Source organism: Bufo gargarizans, chromosome 2, assembly GCF_014858855.1.
Source record: "Bufo gargarizans isolate SCDJY-AF-19 chromosome 2, ASM1485885v1, whole genome shotgun sequence".
Lineage (NCBI taxonomy): Eukaryota > Metazoa > Chordata > Amphibia > Anura > Bufonidae > Bufo > Bufo gargarizans.
In genome coordinates, this window is record NC_058081.1 from 151,742,525 (window position 1) to 151,768,496 (window position 25,972).

A 25,972-nucleotide genomic window follows, 5' to 3' on the forward strand; every position below is an offset into this window, starting at 1 on the left:
ATACTTTGTGGCTACCAATGTCAGCCTTAATTAACATATTGCAAATATTGTTTGTTCTTTTGTAGCATATCATGGGTAGATTCTGGAATTCATTAACATCAGGGTATCCAATGTTTACTAATAACTGATCTGCATTTATTTATCCAAGGGGGGTATTTGACAACAAAAGGAATACGTGATGCATCATCTTATCTAATAGATACTAATCATTCCCTCAGGGAAATACACGCTCTTGTGATAGAACCAAATGATGTGTTTGTTACATTCGACGTGTGTAATTTATATACGTCGACTGAGCACACAAAAGGAATCCGGGCGGTGGAATGGATGCTGATATCCTCCACTTATACCAAGGTAGAAAAAGAGAAAGTCCTGAAAGAGAATTATTTTTTATTTCAGGATACTTTTTACCAGCAGCGGCGGGGGACCGCGATGGGCTCGAATGCCGCACCGCCATACGCAAATTGCTATATGTCATGGTTTGAAAGGGAATTCATTTATGAAGATAAACTTTTTAATGAACATTGCATTTTTTGGCGTCGTTTCATCAACGATATTTTTTGCGTATGGCGCGGTGGCATTCGGGCCCTACAGGAATTTTCGGATTATTTAAATTTAATATGGCAGGAACTTCAATTTACCATGCATAGCGATAATATGAAGATCAGCTTCCTTGACACCTGGGTCATTAAGAATGAAAATGGGCTGATATGCACTGATCTACATGTAAAGAACACTGACAGGAATGGTCTGCTCCATTATACTAGTAATCATCCACCGTTAAGAGGTCACTACCCCATTCACAGTTCCAGCGAATACGTAGAATAGTCTCTGATATTGAGAAAAGGGAGGTTAGAACTGAGGAAATGATAGATACATTTGAGACATGAGGGTACCCAAAATCTACATACAGAAAGGGATAAAATTAAAACAGATACACAATCACAAAGTGGCAATAAATCACGTATTCCTTTTGTTGTCAAATACCCCCCTTGGATAAATAAATGCAGATCAGTTATTAGTAAACATTGGAACATTATTAGCAGAGCATACCCTGATGTTAATGAATTCCAGAATCTACCCATGATATGCTACAAAAGAACAACAAATATTTGCGATGTGTTAATTAAGGCTGACATTGGTAGCCACAAAGCATCAATGAGACAGAGGACATTATTGACACCTAAGAGGGGCCCTTTTCCTTGTTTACAATGTGTACACTGTTCCAGTGTAATCAAGGGGGAATATTTTACTCACCCGCATTCGGGTGAGAAAATTCCGATTAATGGCTTTTCACATGTGACAGCAACTTTGTGATTTATATCTTGAAGTGTCCGTGCGGACTTGTTTATGTAGGAGAAACATCCACTAGGATGAAAGATAGATTTTGCAAACATAAGTCACTATACGCAAAAAGAACCTACTCCTCCCCATTCCTTTCCATTTTGAACAGTGCAGACATAATGTCTCTCCATTGCTCTTCCAGATAATAGAACAGGTCCCTCATCCACGCAGAGGTGGTGACAGGGTTAAAACCCTGAAGAGACGTGAAGCCTTCTGGATCCATAGATTGCGAACCTTGGATCCAAAGGGCTTGAACTGTGACTATGAATTGAGCAGTTTTTTGTAATGTGTAGCTTTTGTAACATGCAGTTATTACCAATATGCAGCCCCGTTGATATACAATAACCTTTTGCACATAGTTTGTGTATTTATTTTTATTTATATTTTTTTCATGTTTTATCCTTCAGAAAACGTGATGAATTTTATTAAGAGAAGGAACAAAGGGATTTTCCGATATGTCTATTTATATATTTGGATATATTTATATTTTGTACAATTTACCACATATGTGACAATGGTTTCAATTTTTTTCCTTTTTTTCTTTTCCTTTTTGTTTTCCAGTTTTTTTTCAACCACTTCCCTTCCTTTCATTCATGTTTTTTTGTTGTGGAATTTGTGTACATGTTGCCCGTGACAACCTGACGTCATATCCTGTGACTGGCGGGCTATTTAAATCCAGTTTTTGTGTTGATGATTTGAGTTTGAGAAAAGCTCATACTTAGAGCCGAAACGCGTCACTATTGTATTATCATGTGACAAATAAAGACAAAAGAAACTGCAACTTACTAGTGAGTGTCGGTCTTATCTTTACATAAGAGATTGTCAGCTGGCGCCACCAAAACCAGTGGGTTTGGACAACAATACTCTAAGGACTCATGCACATGATCGTATGTTTTTTGGGGTCCGCAAAAAACGGATCCGCAAAATATATGGATGACGTCCCTGTGCATTCCATATTTTGTGGAACGGAACAGCTGACCCCTGATAGAACAGTACTATCCTTCTCCGTAATGCGGACGATAATAGGACATGTTCTATTTCTTTGCAGAACGGAAATACGGAAATGGAATGCGCACAGAGTAACTTCCGTTTTTATTGCGGACCCATTAAAATGAATAGTTCCACATACAGTCCGCAAAAAAAACGGAACAGACACAAAAGAAAATCCATTTGTGTGCATGAACCCTTATGTGTATGGGGCCTTTAGAGGTAGGCGCCACATATGACATACATGTATGAATAACCCCTCACTATGAGGGCTAATGCACACAACCATATGTATTTTGCGGTCCGCAAAACATGGATCTGCAAAAAATATGGATGATGTCCCTGTGCATTGCGCATTTTGCGGAACGAAACAGCTGGCCCCTGATAGAACAGTACTATCCTTGTCCGTAATGCGGGCAATAATAGGACATGTTCTATTGTTTTTGCGGAACAGACATAGGCCTCTTGCACACAAACGTTTTTTTTTTTCCGTTTACGTTCTGTTTTTTGCGTTCCGTATATGGTCTGTATACAAAACCATTCATTTCAATGGATCTGCAAAAAAAAAAACTGAAGGTACTCCGTATGCCTTCCGTTTCCGTATTGCCATTCAAAGATAGAACATGTCCTATTATTGTCCGCATAACGGACAAGGATAGTACTGTTCTATCAGGGGCCAGCTGTTCCGTTCAGCAAAAAACGGAATGCACATGGACGTCATCCATATTTTTTGTGGATCAGTTGTTTGCGGACTGCAAAATACTGAAAAAGCCATACGGTCATGTGCAAGAGGCCATACGGAAACGGAATGCACATGGAGTAACTTCCGTTTTTTTTTCTGACCCAATGAATGTTCCGTATATGGTCCGCAAAAAAAAACGGAACGCACGCGGAAAGAAAATACATTTGTGTGCATGAGCCCTGACACAAAGATAATACTGGCAGTAACAACAAGTACGTTGTAAATAAGTAGGAGTTCGGCCTCCAGGCAAGTTATGCCTCCAGGCAGTCAGTCAGTGTATGGCACCGATGGGTTGCTGGCCTGAGCTTTTATCTCACAGTTTTCAATGGAGACTTGAGATTTTCCTCGAAACAAGGCTGCATCTGTAATGTACTCATTTATTTTCATCTCTGCAAAAATACAAAGAAAGAGTTAAAGCTATAAAAATACACAGTATTGAAATCACTGAACTTTCCCTCCATTCTCAACACACTTTTTTTTAATCTTGTGGACTATACAAGTACAGTGCATTCAGAAAGGCCTCAGACTCTTGACTCAGTACTTAGCTGAAGCACCTTTGGCAGCAGTTACAGCCTCCGTTCTTCTTGGGTATGATGCCACAAGGTTTGCACACCTGGATTTGGGGATTTTCTGCCATGCTTCTCTACAGATCCTATCAAGCTCCATCAGGTTGGATGGGGACCATCGGTGGACAGCCATTTTCAGGTCTCTCCAGAGATGTTCAACTGGGTTCAAGTCAGGACTTTGGCTGAGCAACTCAAGGACATTCACAGAGTTGTCCCTAATCCACTCCTGTGCTGTCTTGGCTGTGTGCTTAGGGTCATTGGGGGACATTTACAAAGACTCTTACACCACTATTGTGGGCTAAAAAAGTCACTTACTATAACTTATGCCAGAAGAGATTCTGGCACACTGCAGGGCGCATCTCACGTCAGCACCTGTAGATCAGGACTGATGTATGAGTACACCAGTCTTGATAAATCTCCCCCATTGTCTTGTTGAAAGGTGAACGTTTGACCCATTCTGAGGTCCACAGCACTCTGGATTGGGCTTTCATTAAAAATATCTCAGCACTTTGTTCCATTCAGCTTCCTTTCAACACTGACCAGTCTCCCTGTCCTAACTGCTAAAAAACACCCACACAACATGATGCTGCCACCACCATGCTTCACTGTAGGAACGGTATGGGGCAGTGCCTGGTTTGCTTCAAACATGATGCTTAAATTGTTTGATCAGACCATAGAATCTTGTTTCTCACAGTCTGAGAGTCCTTTAGGTGCTTTTTTGCCAACGGCAGAAAACTGATTATACGGCACTATCTGCCACCAGCAAACAATGATTTATTTATTTTTGATCATGCATAAGAATTGTGATTGCCCGATGAATGAGTGTTTGCCCGTTCATCAAGTAATCAGCGGCACTTTTAGAGCTGTATTAGGGCTGTTTCACACGAGCTGATGCCGTGCGTGTCATCTTCAGTGTTAATGACAGCCAAGCCCCGTTCCAGACAGCAGAGACATGGAGCATTAAAGGGGTTGTCTGAGATTGGGGACATTGCTCTAATAGTACAAGTGTGGCATACACATTACATACAAGCAGGTAGTACCTTTGGCACAGATTTCTGCAGCCCTGTTTTCATCTTTGAAATTCATGGCCGGAAGTTACTGTTTTCTTCTCATCATTGATGTACCGGGTCCCTTGCAGGCAAGCTAAGCTTCCTCTTCCGCTGCTCAGGGAGCCCGGTGACGTCACCAACCGCATAAGTAATTTATGCAGAGTGGTTGGAGGGGCGGTAGATAGGCTGGCCGACATTGCGCTAAGCACAGCCCCTCCAGTCTGGTGACGTCACCGGGCAAGAGCTTTAGAATGAATGGAGGTGAATATTGATGAGGGGGCGGAGTTACAGCGGAGCAGAGAGACAGCTGTAACCACCTGATGCCGCGCTGCCCCAGGACCTACAGGGCAGGGCAGCCGGAAGTTAGGGAAAGATAAACATATATATAATATATGGAGGCACCTTTATTTAGATGTACATTGCGAGTAAACGTGTTTTGTTTTTTTTATTTGGTCCCGGACAACCCCTTTAACGTGACTGATAATGCTCCGTGCCTCTCTCTCTGATCTTTTTACTACAAAATCTCAGTGAGATAAAGTTGTCACCGTGATTTTGTAGTAAAAAGATCACAGAGAGGCACGGAGCATTATCAGTCATGTTACTGCTCAGTGTCTCTGCTGTCCGGAGCGATGCTTGGCTGTCATTCACGCTGCGGATGACACGCATGGCATCCGCTCGTGTGAAACAGCCCTAAGGCCTATTGCACACGACCGTATGGCTTTTTCAGTGTTTTGCGGTCCGTTTTTCATGGATCCGCTGTTCCGTTTTTTGTTTCCGTTGTGTTTCCGTTTCTGTTCCGTTTTTTCCGTTCCGTTTTTCCGTATGGCATATACAATATACAGTAATTACATAGATAAAATTGGGTTGGCCATAACATTTTCAATAGATGGTTCAGGAAAAAACGGAACGGAAACGGAAGACATACGGATGCATTTCCGTATGTGTTCCGTTTTTTTTGCGGAACCATTGACTTGAATGGAGCCACGGACTGTGATTTGCGGGCAATAATAGGACATGTTCTATGTTAAAACGGAACGGAAAAACGGAAATACGGAAACGGAATGCATACGGAGTACATTCCGTTTTTTTTGCGGAACCATTGAAATGAATGGTTCCGTATACGGACCGTATACGGAACGCAAAAAACGGCCGGTAAACGGGAAAAAAAAATGGCCGTGTGCAATAGGCCTAACACAGACAGATCATCGCTAATGAGCGTTACTGCAAACGCTTGTCAGCGATGATCTGCCCAACTACTGCATGTTGTCTTTTGGTATCTTTTAGTGTCTATGTGATGCTTGATATTTTCGCTTTTTACAAACAGAAAAGAAATCACTGAATACAATAAATAAACTACCTTTTCTACAAAAAAAAGAAGGAAACTGGCGGTGATAAATTGTCTACAAGGCATATTGTTAGGGAATGCTTCCCCTTGTGCCACATTCCAGCTGATCTCCCAAAGAAAATGTGCATTGGGCGTAAAAGAGATTCTTAAATGAATCTGATTATAAACCTTTGCTCCCTGGAATTTACCATATTCTGTAAATACTGGGAAATTATTTATAGCAATTATATAACTAGAAGCCCTCGTTCACATGACCGTGTGAAGCCCGCATTTGCGGATCCGCAATACACGGGTCCCGTTCCGCGGCCATTCCGCATCACGGATGCGGACCCACTCATTTCAATGGGTCCGCAAATCCGGAGATGCGGAACGGAACACTACAGAGGCAATGCGGAGTGCTTTCTGAGGTTCCGTCCGTGCTTCTGCACCACAAAAAGATAGAGCTTGCTCTATCTTTTTGCGGAACGGAGGGATCACGGACCCATTCAAGTTGATGGGGCCGCGATCCTTATGCGGGTGCCCGTGCTTAACGGACCGCAATATGCGGACCACAGCACGGGCACGGGCTTCACACTGTCATGTGAACCAGCCCCAAAGCACATACAACTTCAAAATACAGTATGTGAACTGCTGACGGGCTGTAAGTGAAGTTTTCATTTATGTGGATAGCTGATATAAACCCATTAAAGACTAACTCCAGATAACAACAACCATTTTGCTTGAAATCGCAATGGAGGCAGGAAGTCAACTTACTTATTTAAATGGGTTTTCCAAAATTTTATTTACTGATGACCTGGAACCCCCGCCGATCAGCTGTTTTTAGAAGGCACCAGTGCTCCTGTGAGCGCCACGGTCTTCTCTGTGCTTAGTAAGCAGCTATGCTTGGTATTGCAGCTCGGCCCCATTCACTTAAATAGGGCTGAGCTGCCCCTAGGCTATGTGATCGATGAAGATGTCGTCACTGGTCTAGGGAAAGCTGAGAGAAGTCTGCCGCTCTCACAGGGGAGCCACTGCCTTCTCAAACAGCTGATCGGTGGGGGGAGGGGGGGTGTCCCTGTATCGGATCGGAGGATAGGTCATCAGTAAAAAAAATCTCAGACAACAGCTTTAACAATTATATCAATTTGCAGTATAAAAAAATATTTCTAAGAAAATTGCCCCTTTACTTACCAGGAAGTTTCAGATATCTGCAGCATGTGTTGCATTGGTGTTTCATGCAGAAGTTTTTGATCGCATTATCCCCCAAGTTAGCCGGTCCAAATATCATATCTTGTGATCTGATCAAGTGGAAGCAATATGGAAAAAATCATGTAAGGAAGGTGTGACCTCTGTTATTATAAAGGGCAATTCGGCTGAGCATTGTAAGGATTATGAGACTGGATACCAGTACTGTACCAGTCTGCAGTTCCCATGGCCCAATAGTAACATAGGAGAGAAATGATAGCAGTATGATTTATCTTTGGCTTTGATTGATTGTGTCTAGCGGTGGTGGTATAAGTAAATGAATGCCACCAGCAGACATTTACAATGCCTAGCAAATTGCTCTCAGAAGAGTTGTCACTAGATGTTCTTCCCCAATTATTGCAGTGACAGAAAATATTCATCAGATGCTCAATCAGTGGTTTGAAAATTAGTTTTGTGTAAATGGGGTTTAGGACAAGGATTGCCAATTAATCAGGAAAGCCTACAGTGGGGTCCACAGCTTGTAGGCCAACATGTTACATGAAATGCAGAATTGACTGCTTTCTTTTTTTTATTTCAGTTTCAGGAAGCTGAAGATACTTTATTATGTTAGTATGTTCTAGATAAGCAAATGTAGAGGAAAGGGTCTGGTAGACTGGTGAATCTAGAAGTTATGTCCAGTAAACAGTCCCAGGCCATTAGACAACCCCTTATGCACATTTTTTCTACCTCTTAATGCTTCCATATGTCTCACTGTGGGTGTCATGAGGAACCCGGACAGGTAATTCTGGTATTGTTTGTCGTGTTTAGCATTTCTATCATAGTATGTTATGTACTTGTGGAATGTCAGAAATCCCTCTAATATGCTATATCTCACCTGTGTTCCCCTGCTTTAATAACTGATGGATCTGTCAGATTTTCACCTACACCTTAATGGAACAAATGAATATGTTGAGCACAGGATGAAATGCAGGACAGCTTTCTTTACATAGTTCCCTTGCGTGGCAAACATCAATGACCTTTACTCTCTAACAGTCATTTAGAGAAGATAGCTAGTGCAAAATGACCATGGTTTTCAGTTGTGTAAGGTAGCATAACATGCCTTCTGACACACCCTGACACAAGTCACTATATTTAGTGCAGTATTTCCAGAATTGAATCCTGCACTCCATAAATCAGAATCGGGGTGCTGGTGGAGGACATGCAAGAGTACAATCAAGAATTACACAGCACACCCAAGCAGGTTGCATCTTAGTTCATAGTCCCAGGCTCAAGATTAGTGTTAGACAAAATGAAAATGGAAGCATAGGCTATACAGCCAGTGACGTATTATGTCCTGTCAGGATATACATGGAGCTGATGCCTGATCATCACTATATTTATATATATTCCGACAGGCCATATGACACACTGCTGAGGAAGGTCTGTACTACTGAAACCTTTTTTTTTTCTTTTGTCCTCCGCTTCATTTATCACTTTGTCTAACACTAAACTTGAACCTGAAATTATAATAAAACTAACAATAAATTGCAACCTACTTTGGGGTGCTGTGGAACACCATATGTAAGGGGGGGGGGGGGGGGGAAGACCTCCATACATACAGTATACATGCCACAATTTACCTCTACCAGAACTTCATACAGGGGTACATTAGTGGACTCATCCAGCGCAATAGGAGCCCTATTATGTCTGCAAGGCCAATGTAGCCAATAGTTATATCCATTGCAGACCAATAGCTATTAATACAAATGCCTTCCAATTAGGGTGCGGCCACGTGATCAGGTTTCTGGACGCAGTTATGGAAGACAAAACCAGGAGTGAATTCAAAACAGAGGAGAAGTGTTCTTTATGCTTTCTCTCCTCTTATTATCCGCTCCCGATTGTAGCTTCAAAAACTGCATCCAAAAACCTGACTATGTGGCCGTACCCTTCTGGCACTTTCAGACGATTGTGTCCAGTGTGGAAAACAAGCTCAGTGTGGCATTGTGATTTCCCATTATGGTCACTACTCCTTTCACAGGATCGCATGGAATTATTATGATTTATAATTCTGTGTGTCTCTACCTGACCTTGCATCTACAGACACACAGAATTATAAATCACTATAATCAGTGGCGTAACTAGAGCTGACTGGGCCCCACAGAAAATTTTGCAACTCCCACTCCTGCGGTTAGTCAAGAACGTTCTTTCAGATCAGGCCCGGCCCAGCAGCTGCTCGGTCCGTTTCCTACATGTATATACTGCATTTCATGTCACTGTTTATACTCACCTAAAGAATTATTAGGAACACCATACTAATACGGTGTTGGACCCCCTTTTGCCTTCAGAACTGCCTTAATTCTACGTGGCATTGATTCAACAAGGTGCTGATAGCATTCTTTAGAAATGTTGGCCCATATTGATAGGATAGCATCTTGCAGTTGATGGAGATTTGAGGGATGCACATCCAGGGCACGAAGCTGCCGTTCCACCACATCCCAAAGATGCTCTATTGGGTTGAGATCTGGTGACTGTGGGGGCCATTTTAGTACAGTGAACTCATTGTCATGTTCAAGAAACCAATTTGAAATGATTCGAGCTTTGTGACATGGTGCATTATCCTGCTGGAAGTAACCATCAGAGGATGGGTACATGGTGGTCATGAAGGGATGGACATGGTCAGAAACAATGCTCAGGTAGCCCGTGGCATTTAAATGAGCTAAAGTGTGCCCAGAAAACATCCCCCACACCATTACACCACCACTAGCCTGCACAGTGGTAACAAGGCATGATGGATACATGTTCTCATTCTGTTTACGCCAAATTCGGACTCTACCATTTGAATGTCTCAACAGAAATCGAGACTCATCAGACCAGGCAACATTTTTCCAGTCTTCAATAGTCCAATTTTGGTGAGCTCGTGCAAATTGTAGCCTCTTTTTCCTATTTGTAGTGGAGATGAGTGGTACCCGGTGGCGTCTTCTGCTGTTGTAGCCCATCCGCCTCAAGGTTGTGCGTGTTGTGGCTTCACAAATTCTTTGCTGCATACCTCGGTTGTAACGAGTGGTTATTTCAGTCAACGTTGCTCTTCTATCAGCTTGAATCAGTCGGCCCATTCTCCTCTGACCTCTAGCATCAACAAGGCATTTTCGCCCACAGGACTGCCGCATACTGGATGTTTTTCCCTTTTCACACCATTCTTTGTAAACCCTAGAAATGGTTGTGCGTGAAAATCCCAGTAACTGAGCAGATTGTGAAATACTCAGACCGGCCCGTCTGGCACCAACAACCATGCCACGCTCAAAATTGCTTAAATCACCTTTCTTTCCCATTCTGACATTCAGTTTGGAGTTCAGGAGATTGTCTTGACCAGGACCACAACCCTACATGCATTGAAGCAACTGCCATGTGATTGGTTGACTAGATAATCGCATTAATGAGAAATAGAACCGGTGTTCCTAATAATTCTTTAGGTGAGTGTATAATGTATTGTATAATACTGTTCCAGGGCCCCGACAATAAAACCTTTCAGTCATCCTCTTGGACGGGCCCCTTCAGAGTTCGGTCTCTGTAGCAGCCGCTTCCTCTTCCACTATAGCTACACTCCTAATTATAGTGCTGGGTGGGTGTGAAAGGATCAGTGTCCATAATGGGAAATCACCCTCCCACACGGAGCATGTTTTCCACACTGGACACGCTTGTCTGAAATAGCCCACAGGCTCTTTAATAATGTTAGCTGCAGGTATTAAAGGGCGTGTTTTGTTAGTCTCTTGGCAGTATCTGCACAATTATAAGTGCATCTATGCTTAAGACTTAGGCCAGGTTCACATCACCGTTTTGGTTTTCAGTTTTTCTGATCTGTCCGAAGAACAGAAAACAAGAAAACAACAAAACAAAAACGGAACATGTATTTTAAGCATCCGTTATGCTCAGTTATGCACATTTTGCATCAGTTTTAGAGATTTCTGTCACAAATATTTTGTGTAGGACTTTTTTTCCATCTAAACTAACGAATCTCATATGGAAATGGCTAAAACGGATGCAAAACGTGCATAACTGAGCATAACGGATGCTTAAAATACAGGATCTATTTTTTTATCTGTTCTTCTGACAGATCAGAGGAAAGGAAAACGAAACTATAATGTGAACCCGTCCTTATTCATGGTAACATTTGCTGCGTTTGGTTAGGGGCTCATGTACACACAAGAATATACATTATAATGAGGCCAAGTATAACAACAAAAACATATAAACGAGTATTCATGAATTATTTCATCTGCAGTCCACAGAAACCGTAACATGCCCCATTAGATGCCTATATCAGATTCAGTTTTCTCTAGAAATACTCTTTTTAGTGCTTCTAAGAGAAAACGCGATACAGTGACAGATTCACACCTTCTGTTGAAGTTTTATTTAGCTAAAGCCAGGGGTGGATCCGAAGAAGTAAAAGATTTTAGCCTGTATTTTGTCCAGTCTTTGTTTTGGCTAAATAATGAATCAAAAACTGCACTGTCATCAGGATAGGTCATCAATATCCGATCAAAAGGGGTTCAAATCCCGGCATCCCTGCCAATCAGCTGTTTGGAGCGGATACGGCTTTCCAGTGTGCGCTGCGACCTCTTGTTTCCAACTTCCTAGTTTTAGCTCCGTTCCATTCAAGTGAACGGGCTGCAGTACAATGTCTGACGCCGTGGTTGGTTATCAGGAGGCTGCAGCGCTCAATGCAGGATAAATCATCAATATAGGAATCTAGGAAAACCTCTTTAACATAACAGACTCTCTTTGACCAGATGGCCTGTAGAGCAGGAACATACCTTGCAAGTCTAAGACTAGAAATTCGCCTCTGGTATATTCATAAGTCCAGTGGCTGAAGGCCAGCATAGTCTTCTCCAGCTTGTTTGATGGTACACTCTCACTACCTGTGTTGTGATTGTATTTTCTAAACTTTCCCGCCATGTATTCCTCCACTGTGAACCACTGACCGACTGAGTGACAGTACAAGAGGAACACTTCCAGAAATCTGGCAGAGAAGCAAGCACACATTAAAACTCCCGTCTGCCGATAAACTGTAAAAAGTCAGTACTTTAGGCATATGTGAAAAAAAAGATCAGCGAATCACACAAGTAGCAATGCAATAACGTGGTGTTATCAGGGTATATCTACACACAGCAGATGTGTTTCTCTAATCTAAATGATGTTTGCAGAAACAACCTGCTTCACAGGCATGCAACTAAATTTCAATCACAAAAAATTCTGCTGCAAATCTGCAGCATGTGAACATATTCTTAGTGTCATTATACTGGTGATTACGAATACGTTAATTTACTGGCTAGAAGACTATTAAACAGGCTCTTTTAGGGGCACTATAAAGGTACGGTCATACTGTCTGGTTTCCTGTTGCAGTTTTGGAAGAGGAGAAGACTTTATCTGTCCTTTATACTTTCTCAGCTTTTATGATCCACCCCAGATTTTGGCTTCCAAGACTCCATTAGGAAACCTGACTATATAGGCGTACCCTTGAAAGAAAGAAAATGTTGACCAGGTTGAAAGAAAATGGGGGAACCAACATTTTGCTTGGTGAGTTCAGATAATGCTGTGACAGTACCTGGTCAAATACTATAGATGTGACCAATAGACAGCTATTCAGAAAAATGACTAGAACCTTATCAAAGCTGAAAGGGGTTGTCTCCCTTCAGCAAGTGGCATTTGTGATTATCCATATTGCCTCCTTCGCTGGCTGGATTCATTTTTCCATCAGATTATACACTGCTTGTTTCCATGGTTATGACCACCCGGCATAAAAAAAATAAATGCCGTCCTCTCTGGTGGACGGGCCGTGGGAGTGCGCATAGGCTTTTTACTATAGTGTGCAAGCACGGACTGGGTGGTCGTAACTTGTAACCCCTGGATATGAGCAGTGTATAATGTGATGGAAAAATGAATCCAGCAAAGGAGGCAATATGGACAATCACAAGACACTAGTAAGTGCCTTGTATTAACTTTGTCTACATGGTAAATGCCATTTGCTGGAGTGAGATAACACCTTTAAAGGGAATCTGTCACCTATTTTGACCATATAAAACCGTTAACATAGCAATGTGCAATAAAGTACCTTTTTACCTACATGTGTCTTCTTTCTTTTATTCAACTTTTCAGTCTTATTAAAAAGTGATTTTTCTGATATGCAAATGAAGTCTCAAGGTGCCCAGAGCTGCGTTATTACTCTGCTCTAGTGCCCAGTAACGCCCCCCTGCAGTGCCCAGCCGGCCTCCTAAGAAATAAATGTCCTCCCACATACTTGCCGAACGGCGCCGCCCCCTCTCCACTACGTCATTTAATTTATTCACTGCACGCACCGGCCCTTGCTTCCTCCTCTAGAATCTCTCAGAGGCAACAGCGCTCTGCTTACGTCACTGAGCTCGGCGCATGCCCAGTGACACTAGTGAGGCTGTTGCCCTCTGGAGCAGGAGTATCGTGCAGGCACTCAGTGATACTGCGCCTGCGCGGGATTTCGGAGGAGGACGAGAGAGGAGGAAGCAAGGGCCGATGCATTGACTACATTAAATGGCGATCTGCTGCCCAGAAACGATAATTCACTTGCCTGCACGAACGACAGTTTCACCTAATGAACAAGCGTTTTGCTCGGCCATTGGGTGATTGGCAGCACATTTAGACAGACAGATTGTCGGGAATGGGCATTCACAGGAACATTCGTTCCTGATAATCGGACCGTGTAAATCCACCTTTAGACCTTATTCACATGTGTTTGCTCAAAGTTTTAATTGTTATAAAAAGGCAGGATTGGATCCTCCACCAATATTCAGTATATTGGAAATATTTGTAGAGGGTGTTTTGGTCCTGCTCCTGATTTGGGATAACAAACACTGACGTGTGAATAAGACCTTATTTGTGTTCAGTTATAATACTAAGCAGCGACCCTTACCCATAGAATGGAAGATGTATAAGTGACCACACATACAAATTTTGCACCTGTGCTGGCTTTTTAAGGCTGGGTTCACACTGGTGTGTCCGGATTAGGTCCGGATGCGCCTCGGTGTATTGCGGCAAACCCGCGCGATTAGGTACGCAATTGCAGTCAGTTTTGACTGCGATTGCGTTCCGATGTTCAGTTTTTATTGCGTGGGTGCAATGTGTTTTGCACGCGCGTGATAAAAAACCGACTGTGGTACCCAGACCCGAACTTCTTCACAGACGTTCAGGTCTGGGATCGGTGTTGTGTAGATGTTATTATTTTCCCTTATAACATGGTTATAAGGGAAAATAATAGCATTCTGAATACAGAATGCTTAGTAGGTGATCAATTGAGGGTTAAAAAAAATAAACCATGATGGACCATGTGATTGGAGCATGTGATCTGACGTCACCACAGGTCCTTTAGCCGGTAGTTCATCATTAAAGAAGTAAAGAAGAGGCCGGGAACTACTCGATCAAGAGGAGAAGGTGAGTTAATTTTTTTAATTTATTTTTTAACCCTCAATTGACCACCTACTAAGCATTCTGTATTCAGAATGCTATTATTTTCCCTTATAACCATGTTATAAGGGAAAATAATACAGTGAATAGACTGTCACCTAGCAACCATAAGTGGAAATCACACCACATCTGCACTTGCTTGCGGATGCTTGCGATTTTCATTCAGCCCCATTCACTTCTATGGGGCCTGCGTTGCGTAATAAACGCACAATATAGAGCATGCTGCGATTTTCACGCAACGCTTAAGTGATGCGTGAAAATCACCGCTCATGTGCACAGCCCCATAGAAATGAATGGGTCCAGATTCAGTGCGGGTGCAATGCGTTTACCTCCCGCATTGCACCCGCGCGGAAATCTCGCCCGTGTGAACTCAGCCTAAGAGAACATTGTGGCTTTTTTGCATGCTGGGAACTGACATTTTAAAGTGTTCCTGATATCTCATAGTGACACCATCCAAGTGCTGAGCCCCAGCTAATAGCTAAAACAAGCAGATAGAAGTGCTCAGACATAGCGCAGTCCCTAATCCACGGGCAATGTCCGCGCGGCAGCTGGGACGGATCGAGACCCATTAAACTTGAATGGGTCCGTGATCCTTCCGCTCCACCATAAAAATAGAACATGTGCTATTTTTTTGAGGTGCAAAGGCACGGACAGAAACACAGCGGAAGCACTCCGTAGTGCACCTGTGGTGGGGTTCCATGCCTTCCGTTCAGCACCGCAGCTCCGGATCTGTGATGCAGGGAGCACACGGCCGGTGCCCGCATATTGCAGACCCGCTGTTTGCGGGCCACAATACGGCCACGGCCGTGCAACGGCCATGTGCATGAGGCCTGAGTGTTTCAATCTCCTCCTTTTAGTGATTGTCAGGGTACTCAGCGTTTGGACCCCACCGATCAAAGCCTTTAACATAGAAACATAGAATGTGTTGGCAGATAAGAACCATTTGGCCCATCTAGTCTGCCCAATATACTGAATACTATGGATAGCCCCTGGCCCTATCTGATATGAAGGATGGCCTTATGCCTATCCCATGCATGCTTGAACTCCTCCACTGTATTTTCAGCTACCACTTCTGCATGTCACCATGACATACCAAAAGTTTTTTGAAAGTACAAGAACACTTTATCCTGTCTTTGTATTAGTAGTACGATGTTTCAGATTATGATATGTAGGTAATTTCCTAATATATTCATGAGTTCATGAAAGCTACCATTTATCTTCTACAGTAGGACATGCTAAGTATCACTTGAACTTTTAAGTATCAAACAACACATTGGACACATGACTTACCTTGGAGAGTACGCAATTGTTTTTGGTTTCCTTTGGTTGAAGGCAAAAAGCAGTTTTTGAGCAGCTCTCTGTTGCTGGATTTCCTAGAAATGTCAAGTGGATAATAGTTCCTTATTGGCAAACATTCTTCATAGATTTATATAAGTTATGCCAAATGTACACAGTGGTTAATAGATTGGCTATTTGAAAACAATAATGGGACATATTTAAAGAAAATCTGTCACCAGGATCTTGAAATATCTACAGTATTACTGCAGGTGAGTCCAGATCTTTTTTCCCTACTGCTCCCCATTCTCCCCCTGTCAGTGCTCAAAACTATGGTGAAATACATTGCTGTGATTGCTCTGCTTTCTCATAGGGACTCAAAGCACAGTACAGTACCCCCTTGAAAAAGCTAACGTGAAACGCGCGTTGGAGAGTGGACTGGTGGTGTTTTGTGTGCGGTCAGTATCTGCTATGTGCTCATGATATTTTGCTGCTCTTATGCCTTAGTTACTTTATCATGGAATTTTGCGATTACTTTGTTTCTACATGTGTTTTTGTACATTGAGTGACCCTCTCATCTTTGATTGTTTTTTCCCAACATATGTAGGCAGGGACGATCGAAGTAGGCAGGGCCAGCAATACCATAGTGCAGGGCTATATACCGCCCTAGCTGAACCAAATACCACAGTGCAGCAGAAAATTCTGCCACCTGCACCACAGTATTCAACTGTATCGCTGTCCTGAGGACGTCAATACAGTTGAATTCATGCGGGCACCTGCGGTTGCTGGCCAGGGGCATAAGAGGGAATAAGCTCATTAAGTAACCGGCTGGCAGCCGTGAGGAGAGTTTGGGTGGACCTCCTAGGCATCGGCCCACTGGGAAATTTCCCTGTAGGGTCTATGGCCAATCCGCCCCTGCGCACAGGAGTTCTCTCCATTATGTTAGAGCAGCACAGTTGTCCGGATTGTGTTTCAACACAGCTTGAGTGCTGACAGCAGGAGAACAGGGGGTAGTAAAAAAAATATAGGGAATAAAATATAATAAAATAAAAAATAGGGAACTGGACTCCTTATCTGCAGTACTACTTGTGTTGTTTGGAAGATAATAATCCAAAATCATGATGATTCCCTTTAGTATACTCACTCTGAGGCATAGCTGGATCACCGTTTCTTCCTTGTAAACCTCTGACCAGGTATTTACCACTGCGGGAAGGAAGGACTTGATGATGTACAGGTGTCCTGCCTTAAGGATATCATTCTGAGACCAAGTACACGCCACTTTCACAGCCCGTCTTATTCCTCCTCCCATCTCTTTTTTACTAAGAACCTCTATTGTAGCATAGAAGCCATTGTGTGACCAGGAGGACATGCTGTTATTTAGGATGCTGGGAGAACTCTCCTCCAGACGATACACCGTGACCAGATCTCCTGTAATAAGTGGTAAATATTAAATATCATTCCTCATAAAAGGGTATAGGATTTAGAGTGGCACTTGTGGGGATTTTTTTCTATTCTTAGGCAACCCCTTTAAAAATCTCTGACATAGTTGAATTGTCCACTTACCGACTGGAGGAAGAGGGGTGAAGGGAATACTCATAGAAAGTCGATACAAGTTGTTTCTTTCAATGGCTGCAGAAGACATAAGTCCTGTTATTAACACTAGCTTTGAAGTAATATTTGTTAAATTCAATACCATTCACCTCAAACAATGTTTACCAGAATAATAGAACGTTGTATCCATGGATGGTTTAAAATTGCATCCAAACTCTGAAAAAAACAAAATTTGGTCCAATTATTTCCAATATAAAATTTTCAACATTCTTGCCTGTTTTGCGCAAATTGAAGAATATGAAAATACTGATCCATATCTATCTAGCAAAGCATCTCCTCTCCACCTGTATTATTACTTGTCAATTTATTTTCGAATACTTGGAAATATGTGTAAGAGCATGCCCCAATGAGGACTGCTGGATCACTTACCACCCCCTCTTTCAAATGTAAACTTTAATGAAGTAACTGGTAACCGCCATATTGTTATGTTTGCCATGTTATGTTACGTACGCTTTGTTATGCCATTTTATAAAAGTTGTCCTGGACAAGGGATGGTACATGAAGCCTAATGCACATTTATTTTCAGGTACTGAATTTTAAATGACTATAGTGGAAAGCACCAAGTTTGGTTGAGGTCTGGTGAAATCATGTGAGGTGTGGACAATTGAATCATCTTTCCGGGGCAGCGGAGCATGCTGTCTAAACAGCACTCTGCTGCCCAGGAACAATGATTTTGCTGGGGACGAGCGATAACAGCAGCTATCGCTCGTTCTCATACTGTGGTGACGAGCGACAAACATTCCTTTCTGACAAACACCGATTGTCAGGAAGGAATGCATTTAAATGCAGCTTTTGAGTTCCAACTGTAGTTAGGGGAGCAGTGAGGAGGATCTAGGCCTGCTGAGAGAGGTAGAGATGCTGAGATCAAATAGGCCAGTGAAGGACCACTACCTACATCATAGATCTGAGTATCATTTGTGGACCACTTCCAGCCTGGAGACCTTAACATGGTAGGCCTAAGCCTCATACCTTGGTGGGAATTGTACTCAGACATTGTGACCCTACCAGTCCACCTGGTACAGTTGCCCTGTGGAAAGTACTAAGATTGTGCAGCTGCGTGTCAATCTCCTGTGGTGTATACAGACCACTCTGTTAATGTTGGCAACCACCAGTGTCAAACAGCATCTGGAGACTGTTCTGTTGCTAGTAGTAACCAAGAAGCCCCATGCCTCACAATTCTGTGTGTGTAACCACCAAGCTCTGTGCCACAATATTGTGTAACCAATAGGTTTGTTCCCTCTATGAGAAAATGTAACTGCATGAACACAGGGGTGCACCACCAATGAGACCAGCTGAGGCAGCACCAGGTAGGGGCAAGAGGGAGGCAGCCGAAGGGCCATGGGCTGAAAGGAAGGGGTTAGGTTAAGAAATTGGCATTGGGGAGGGGGGACGCCATTTCAGTTTTTGCCTCTGGCAGCAGAAAGGCTAGGTGCACCTCTGCATGCACATTGCCAAAATTTGAGTAAACTGATGTTCAATAAAAACCATCCTGTGTCCCTGAGCCATCCTCTAGGGCAGGCATGCCCAACCTGCGGCCCTCCAGATGTTGCAAAACTACAACATGCCTGGACAGCCTACAGCTATCAGCCTACAGCAGGGCATGGCAGGAGTTGTAGTTTTACAACAGCTGGAGGGCCGCAGGTTGAGCATCCCTGCTCTAGTAGGTTACCATACAGAGGTTTACACCCAGTTTCTGTCCATCTTATATTTCTTCGGAAATGGCTAAATATATTTTTGAGCTTTATAAAATAATTTGTAATATCACCCCATATGCTATATGCCTCTAAGCAACTTGAACAGCATGTCCACCTTCAACTGCCCTCCCACTTCTCTTCCTGTTCCCTCTTTGGCTACAATTTGGCTTTCCACACCACCACTCAACTGAGATTGCCCTCACCAAAGTTACCAATGATCTGCTAACTGCCAAAGCCAAACAACATTACTTTGTCCTCCTCCTCCTTAGTCTATCCTCTGCTTTTGACACAGTTGACCACTCCCTTCTGTTGCAAAATCTCTTATCTCTTAGTGTCACTGACTGGGCTCTCTCCTGGATCACCTAATACCAGGGGCGTAGCTATAGGGGGTGCAGAGGTAGCAGTCTTTACCGGGCCTAGGAGCCTGAGGGTGCCCAAAAACTCTTGTGCCACATAAGACACTGGCATTATAGAAAGTGCATGCTGGTCAATTTACACCTCTGGCTGGAGGGAAGGGGTTAGGTCAAGAATTTAAATTGAGGGGGTGCCCTTTCAATGTTTGCTTCTGGCTGCAGGAAGATTATGTGCTCCCCTGCCCCTTGCCAACAAGGGAAGGGGGGCCCCAAGCTGAACTCTTGCACCAGGGCCCATGAGCCTTTAGCTACTCCCCTGCCTAATACCTTACAGACTGGACATTGTGTGATTCCCACTCACACAGCACTGCCTCGTCTTGTCCCCTCTCCGTTGATGTCCCTTAAGGCACTGTCCTAGGATCCCTGCTCTTCTCAATCTACACAATTGGCCTGAAACTGCTCATAGAGTCCTATGGCTTTCAATATCACTTCTATGCTGACAACATGCAAATGTACGTCTCTGGTCCAGATATCACGTCCCTACTATCCAGAATCCAACAATGCCTATCTTCTATATCCTACTTCTTCTCCTCTTCCTTTCTAAAACTTAAAGGGAACCTGTCATTGTGATTTTGTGTTTAGAGCTGAGGACATGGGTTGCTAGATGTCCGCTAGCACATCCGCAATACCCAGTCCCCATAGCTCTGTGTGCTTTTATTGTGTAATAAAAACGATTTGATACATATGCAAATTAACCTGAGATGAGTCAGAGCTTGAAAATATGACTCTTCTCTGGTCACACAAGTAAGATATGACTCGTTTATGTTAATTTGCATAAAAGGCAGGAAGTACAAAAATGCATAATACTTATTGAATTCGTCTGCAAATGAAATTAAGTGTAATTTATATGTTTAGGGTAACACAATGAACATTTAGAAACGCTCAGTAAGGGTAGCATAGTAGAGGTGACAGGTTCCCTTTAATAAGGAGAAAACAGAATTTATATTTCCCCTATCTCACTCAACCCACTCAACAGATCTATCTATCACAGTTAATGGGTGCATAATCTCCCCGGTCAAGCAAGTCCACTGCATTGGGGTAATCTTTGATTCAGCTTTGTCCTTCAAACCACACATCCAAGCCCTTTCCATCAACTGCCAAATTCAACTCAAAAATATCTCTCGAACCACACATTCCTCAACCCAGAATCTTCTAAAATGTTTGTACATGCCCTCATCTCCCACCTAGATTTCTGTAACTTCCTCCTCTGTGGTCTCCCATCTACCATTCTCGCACCCCTCCAATCTACCCTCAACTCTGCTGCCCAACTAATCCACCTTTTCATCCATTACTCTTCTGTCTCTTCTCTCTACCAATCCCTTCACTGGCTCCCCACTGCCCAGAAAATCGAGAACAAAATACTAACCATGACATACAAGGACATCCACAACCTGTCCGCATACACCTGTGACCTGATCTCCCGGTACCTTCTCACACACACAATCTCCAATCTTCAAAAGATCTCCTTCTCTACTCTCAACTTATCTGCTCTTCCAGCGATCGCTTCTAAGATTTCTACTGTGCATCCCCCCATACTCTGGAACTCACTACCCCAACACATCAGACTCTCACTTATATGGACATCTTCAAAAGAAACCCTAAAACCCACATCTGCAGACAAGCCTACAACTTACAGCAACCCCGCTGCCGATATGACTAACTTCTATCTTCACCTACTGTATGCTTTCCCCATCCCATGTACCAGTTTGTAACTCATCTTGCTCATGCTTATTGTAACTGTTTTAAATTTTATGTATGTGCACCCTTTTTCGTATGTACAGCACCATGGAATGAATGTCACTTTAATAATGCACGATGGAATGAATGTCACTTTAATAATAAATAATAATACATTTTAAAGGGGTTATCCAGGAAAAGTTATTTGTGTTTTATCCTCAATATAAGTAATCAGTATCAGATCTGCAGGGTTGCGATGTCCGGGACCCTCACAATCAGCTGCTGGAAGAGACCTTGAGCACTGAAGCCTCTTACTAGACCAGTGACAATACTGTACATTGGTCACTTGGCCTAGTTGCAGCTCAGTCCCATTCAAGTCAATGAGGCCGAGCAGTAATACCAAGCACTGCCACTATACGATATGTTGCGCTGTCCTTGGAAAGCTGCCGGGAGCCTGCATCACTCACCAGAACTCGGGTGAGTGCAACGGCAACTTGAAACAGCTGATAAGCAGGGATGCCCTAAATTTGAACCCCGATGATGGATAAGTCATCATTAACTTTGAGTATAACCCCTTTGATCATTTAATAATTGGAACAAGTTGAAAATGATCACTCAGCTCTTAATGTATCTCCCATAAAGTTGATCCTCCTGACTAAAAGTTCCCTGCTCTTGCAATCAATGGAATCTCAGTGGTCAAAATCTCACCAATCTAAGAGAAACCCATTTAAGTTCAATGATTGCTGTACAAATCTTTAGGAAGTGAGTTCCCTCATAGGGTTGTCTAGTTAGGAATGTTGCTATCCATATTCAAAGGTCCAGCATCTCATACTACAGGGTGGGCCATTTATATGGATACACCTTAATAAAATGGGAATGGTTGCTGATATTAACTTCCTGTTTGTGGCACATTAGTATATGTGAGGGGGGAAACTTTTCAAGATGGGTGGTGGCCATGGTGGCCATTTTGAAGTTGGCCATTTTGAATCCAACTTTTGTTTTTTTAATAGGAAGAGGGTCATGTGACACATCAAACTTATTGGGAATTTCACAAGAAAAACAACTGTGAAGATACGAGATGTGCAGCACCTGAAACTACGGATACTGGAAGCCTGTGCTAGCATTTCTCCTGCGGTGTTGCTATCAGTGTGTGAAGAGTGGGAGAAGAGGGTTGCATTGACAATCCAACACAATGGGCAGCACATTGAACACATTTTATAAGTGGTCAGAAACGTGTAAATAACTCATGAAAGAATAAAGTTACGTTAAAACCAAGCACACCGTTGTTTTTCTTGTGAAATTCCCAATAAGTTTGATGTGTCACATGACCATCTTCCTATTAAAATAACAAAAGTTGGATTCAAAATGTCCGACTTCAAAATGGCCGCCATGGTCACCACCCATCTTGAAAAGTTTCCCCCGGGGGGCGTGGCCTGACCGAGCTAGATGGCGGCTGCTTGAGAGCGGAGCTCCCGCCACTGGATCCTAACTGAGCCCTGTAATAGCGATACCCGACACATAAAGATGAAGATTCAGTCTAAGGAACAGACTAGAGCCGCCGCAGAACAAAGAAAGGACTCACCGCATCAGTCAGACATGGAGAGATACCTTCAGAAATCGGCACCTCAGGTCCCGGCGCGACCACCTAAGATGGCGCCTAAGCGGCAAACTGAAGGAGGCTCCTGTGAAGCATCGAGTCCCGAGACCCTGCAGGAAGAAGCAAGCGAGGTGAGCGGGTCTCAAGCAGAGACGGGCGGTGCGGCGCTCACTAGGGACTTTATAGAGCAAGCGCTGCAAAGAGCTCTGGCACCCATCGCAGCGGATCTAACTGCCATAAAGACAGATGTCCGCCATATTGGGGACAGAGTGGAGTCTTTAGAACAAGTGCAGGACGCCATGCTCACTTTTAATACGGCGGTCAAAGACGCGCTGGGATCCCACACCAGAGCCATGAACACCCTGTTGTTTCAAATGGAGGATCAGGAAAATAGAAGCCGCCGCCGTAACATCAGGATTCGGGGCCTACCTGAGGCTGCTGACAAAGAGGACTTGGAGCTTGTAATGAACGCATTATTCACCTCACTGTTGGGGCAGGAGAGAGCTCAGTCCATTATTGTAGAAAGGGTTCATCGTGCATTGAGACCCAAGCCAGGCACCTCAGAGAACCCTAGAGACATCATCTGTGGCTTATTGAGCTACAGGGACACAGAAGAATTGCTGCAAAAAGCTAGGGAATCAAAGGAGGTGACACTGCAAGGAAGAAGTGTACAGATTTATCAAGACCTGGCAGCGTCTACCCTTCAGAAGCGGAGACTGATGAAGCCATTAACGGATCTCCTGCGGGCTTCGAAATTCCCATACCGGTGGCTCTTTCCATTTGGTATCTTAATCACTGCTGGAAACCGCCGATTTACCGTGAGAGCGCCGGCAGACTTGGTCCCCTTCTGGGAAATGGTGGACATCACCCCTGTGGAGATCCCCTCCTGGTTGCCTGTCCCTACAGAAGAGGAGCTGCCACCTCTACCAGCAGTCACCCCATGGATGAAGCCAAAGCAGCAAAGGAGCGGAAGGAATAAGAGGGCAGCTGATAGAGGCATGGACATGTGATTCTCTGGCAGCTACCTAGGACATGTGCTCACACACACTGGAGGACTGATTGCTTCCCTTATGTGCTTAACAGGGAAGTACTATCTTTACTGTTTGATGTTTTATTTTTCTTTACCCTATCCTTCTCTAGCATATGGTTTTCCTGCGGTATTATGATGTGGGACGTGCTTTGGTACTCTGCAGAATCTGGTCAGTTTAATTTTATGTATATCAATAGCACTGCTAGTGTCACTGAGATATGGTGCTAGGAATTATCTATGCCGGGGCTAGCACTGACGTTAGCGGGTATATCAGAAGGATCTAGGCCGATCAGGATATGTTTTTGTTACATATTACCACCCCCCGGGTACTGAGTCCTACCCAGGACTCTGATCCATTAATACCAACGTTGGTATTTTTCACTATGCTTTGTTATCATAAGTTTGAAGTTTATTATGTTTCACACTCCATACTTGGTCTTGCTCAGTCTAAGCTTGATGTCTTATCCAACGCAGTGCATAAATGGCGCCGTTGGAGGTTAATATAGCGACATTCAATGTCCACGGCTGTAAGGGCCCAGTGAAGAGAAGTAGGGTTTTTAGGTCTATTAAGTCAGCACTGGTTGATATTATTATGCTGCAAGAGACCCATTTTACTACTAGTTATATTCCTAACCTAAGTAATTCTAACTTTCATTATTGGTACCACGCATGCTCAGATAGGAATGCGTCCAAAGGGGTCAGCATAGGTGTGCGGAAAAGCGTCCCTTTTGTCTTGCACTCACAGCTACTTGACCCAGCAGGTCGTTATTTACTTCTAAATTGTGAGATAGGCCACTCTAAGTTTACACTTTGCAACTTATATGCCCCAAACGTTGGTACCGTACAGTGGCTGCTGGAGACACTAGATAAAATCTCGGCTTTTGCAATTGGCAAGATTTTAATGGGCGGTGATTTCAATGTGACTTTAAACCCCCTATTGGATTCCTCAACCCAGAGGTCGGCAATCTCTTTTAGGGCCCTAAAAACCTTACAGGTGCGGTTGAAAGCGCTACAATTAGTAGACGTCTGGCGATCTATCCATGGGGTTGATAGGGATTATACATTCTACTCTAATCCGCACAAGTCGTATCAGAGATTGGATTATCTTATGTTCCCTGAGACTAGTTTGCCACTAGTGAAATCCGCTAAAATAGACAATATAACAGTGTCGGATCACGCAATGGTGCTGTGTGCCATTCAGCTTCCTGAGCTAGTTGGCAGAGAGTGGTCTTGGAGACTTAATCACACAATACTTGACACACAAGCTCATGTGGAGTCGATTGCGAAAAAATTGCAAGATTATTTTGAGTTAAATGTCGGCACGGCTACGTCACCAGCTATCTCCTGGGAGGCACACAAGGCGGTAATACGGGGAGAATTCATTGCATTGGGCACACATATTAAGAAAGAAAGGAATAAACGCATAGTGGAACTTTTAACGCGAATATCTCAGATAGAAAAGACACATAAAAGATCACTAGCGGAAAAAGAGTTTGATCAGCTTGTCTCACTCCGGCAAGAACTAAAGTCGGTACTAAACGTTAGGGCGGCCAGAGCATACTTACGGGCCAAACATAAACATTATATACATGGCAATAGAGGCAGTAAGGTTATGACGGCGATGATAAAAAAGAGAGAAGAACAGGCCTATATTAAACAAATGAAGGCAGTAGATGGCCATATTTCCACGGACAGCAATGTTATTTCTAAGGTATTCATTGAGTACTATCAGGACTTGTATGATTTACGGAAGGGAGATTCTGGGGCAGTACACAGGGACCGACAGGACAAGACGGCCTCATTCTTGCAAAAACTTAACTTACCAGCTCTGTCAGACACAGGCAAGGAGGCCCTAGTGGCTCCGGTGACCTTGGAGGAGGTTCAGAAAGCCCTAAAATCGACCCCTAAAGGCAAGAGTCCGGGACCAGATGGCCTGACTATTGCTTATTATAAAAAGTTTTTCACTATATTGGGCCCTCACCTGGTC

General features: G+C 43.4%; 1 protein-coding gene across 1 annotated transcript in view; it reads right to left on the reverse strand.

Annotated features, from left to right (window-relative positions):
• Positions 1–3,340: 3,340 nt before the first annotated feature.
• Positions 3,341–25,972, reverse strand: part of LOC122925723 (transient receptor potential cation channel subfamily M member 7-like) — a 99,616-nt gene continuing 76,984 nt past the window's right edge. The window contains exons 22-29 of the mRNA XM_044277069.1: positions 17,680–17,730; positions 17,527–17,592; positions 17,108–17,391; positions 15,979–16,061; positions 12,009–12,214; positions 8,093–8,144; positions 7,204–7,310; positions 3,341–3,462 (exon numbers count right to left, since the gene is read on the reverse strand). Coding sequence (XP_044133004.1) covers positions 3,341–3,462; positions 7,204–7,310; positions 8,093–8,144; positions 12,009–12,214; positions 15,979–16,061; positions 17,108–17,391; positions 17,527–17,592; positions 17,680–17,730 — 971 coding nt within the window. The remainder of the gene's footprint in view (positions 3,463–7,203; positions 7,311–8,092; positions 8,145–12,008; positions 12,215–15,978; positions 16,062–17,107; positions 17,392–17,526; positions 17,593–17,679; positions 17,731–25,972) is intronic.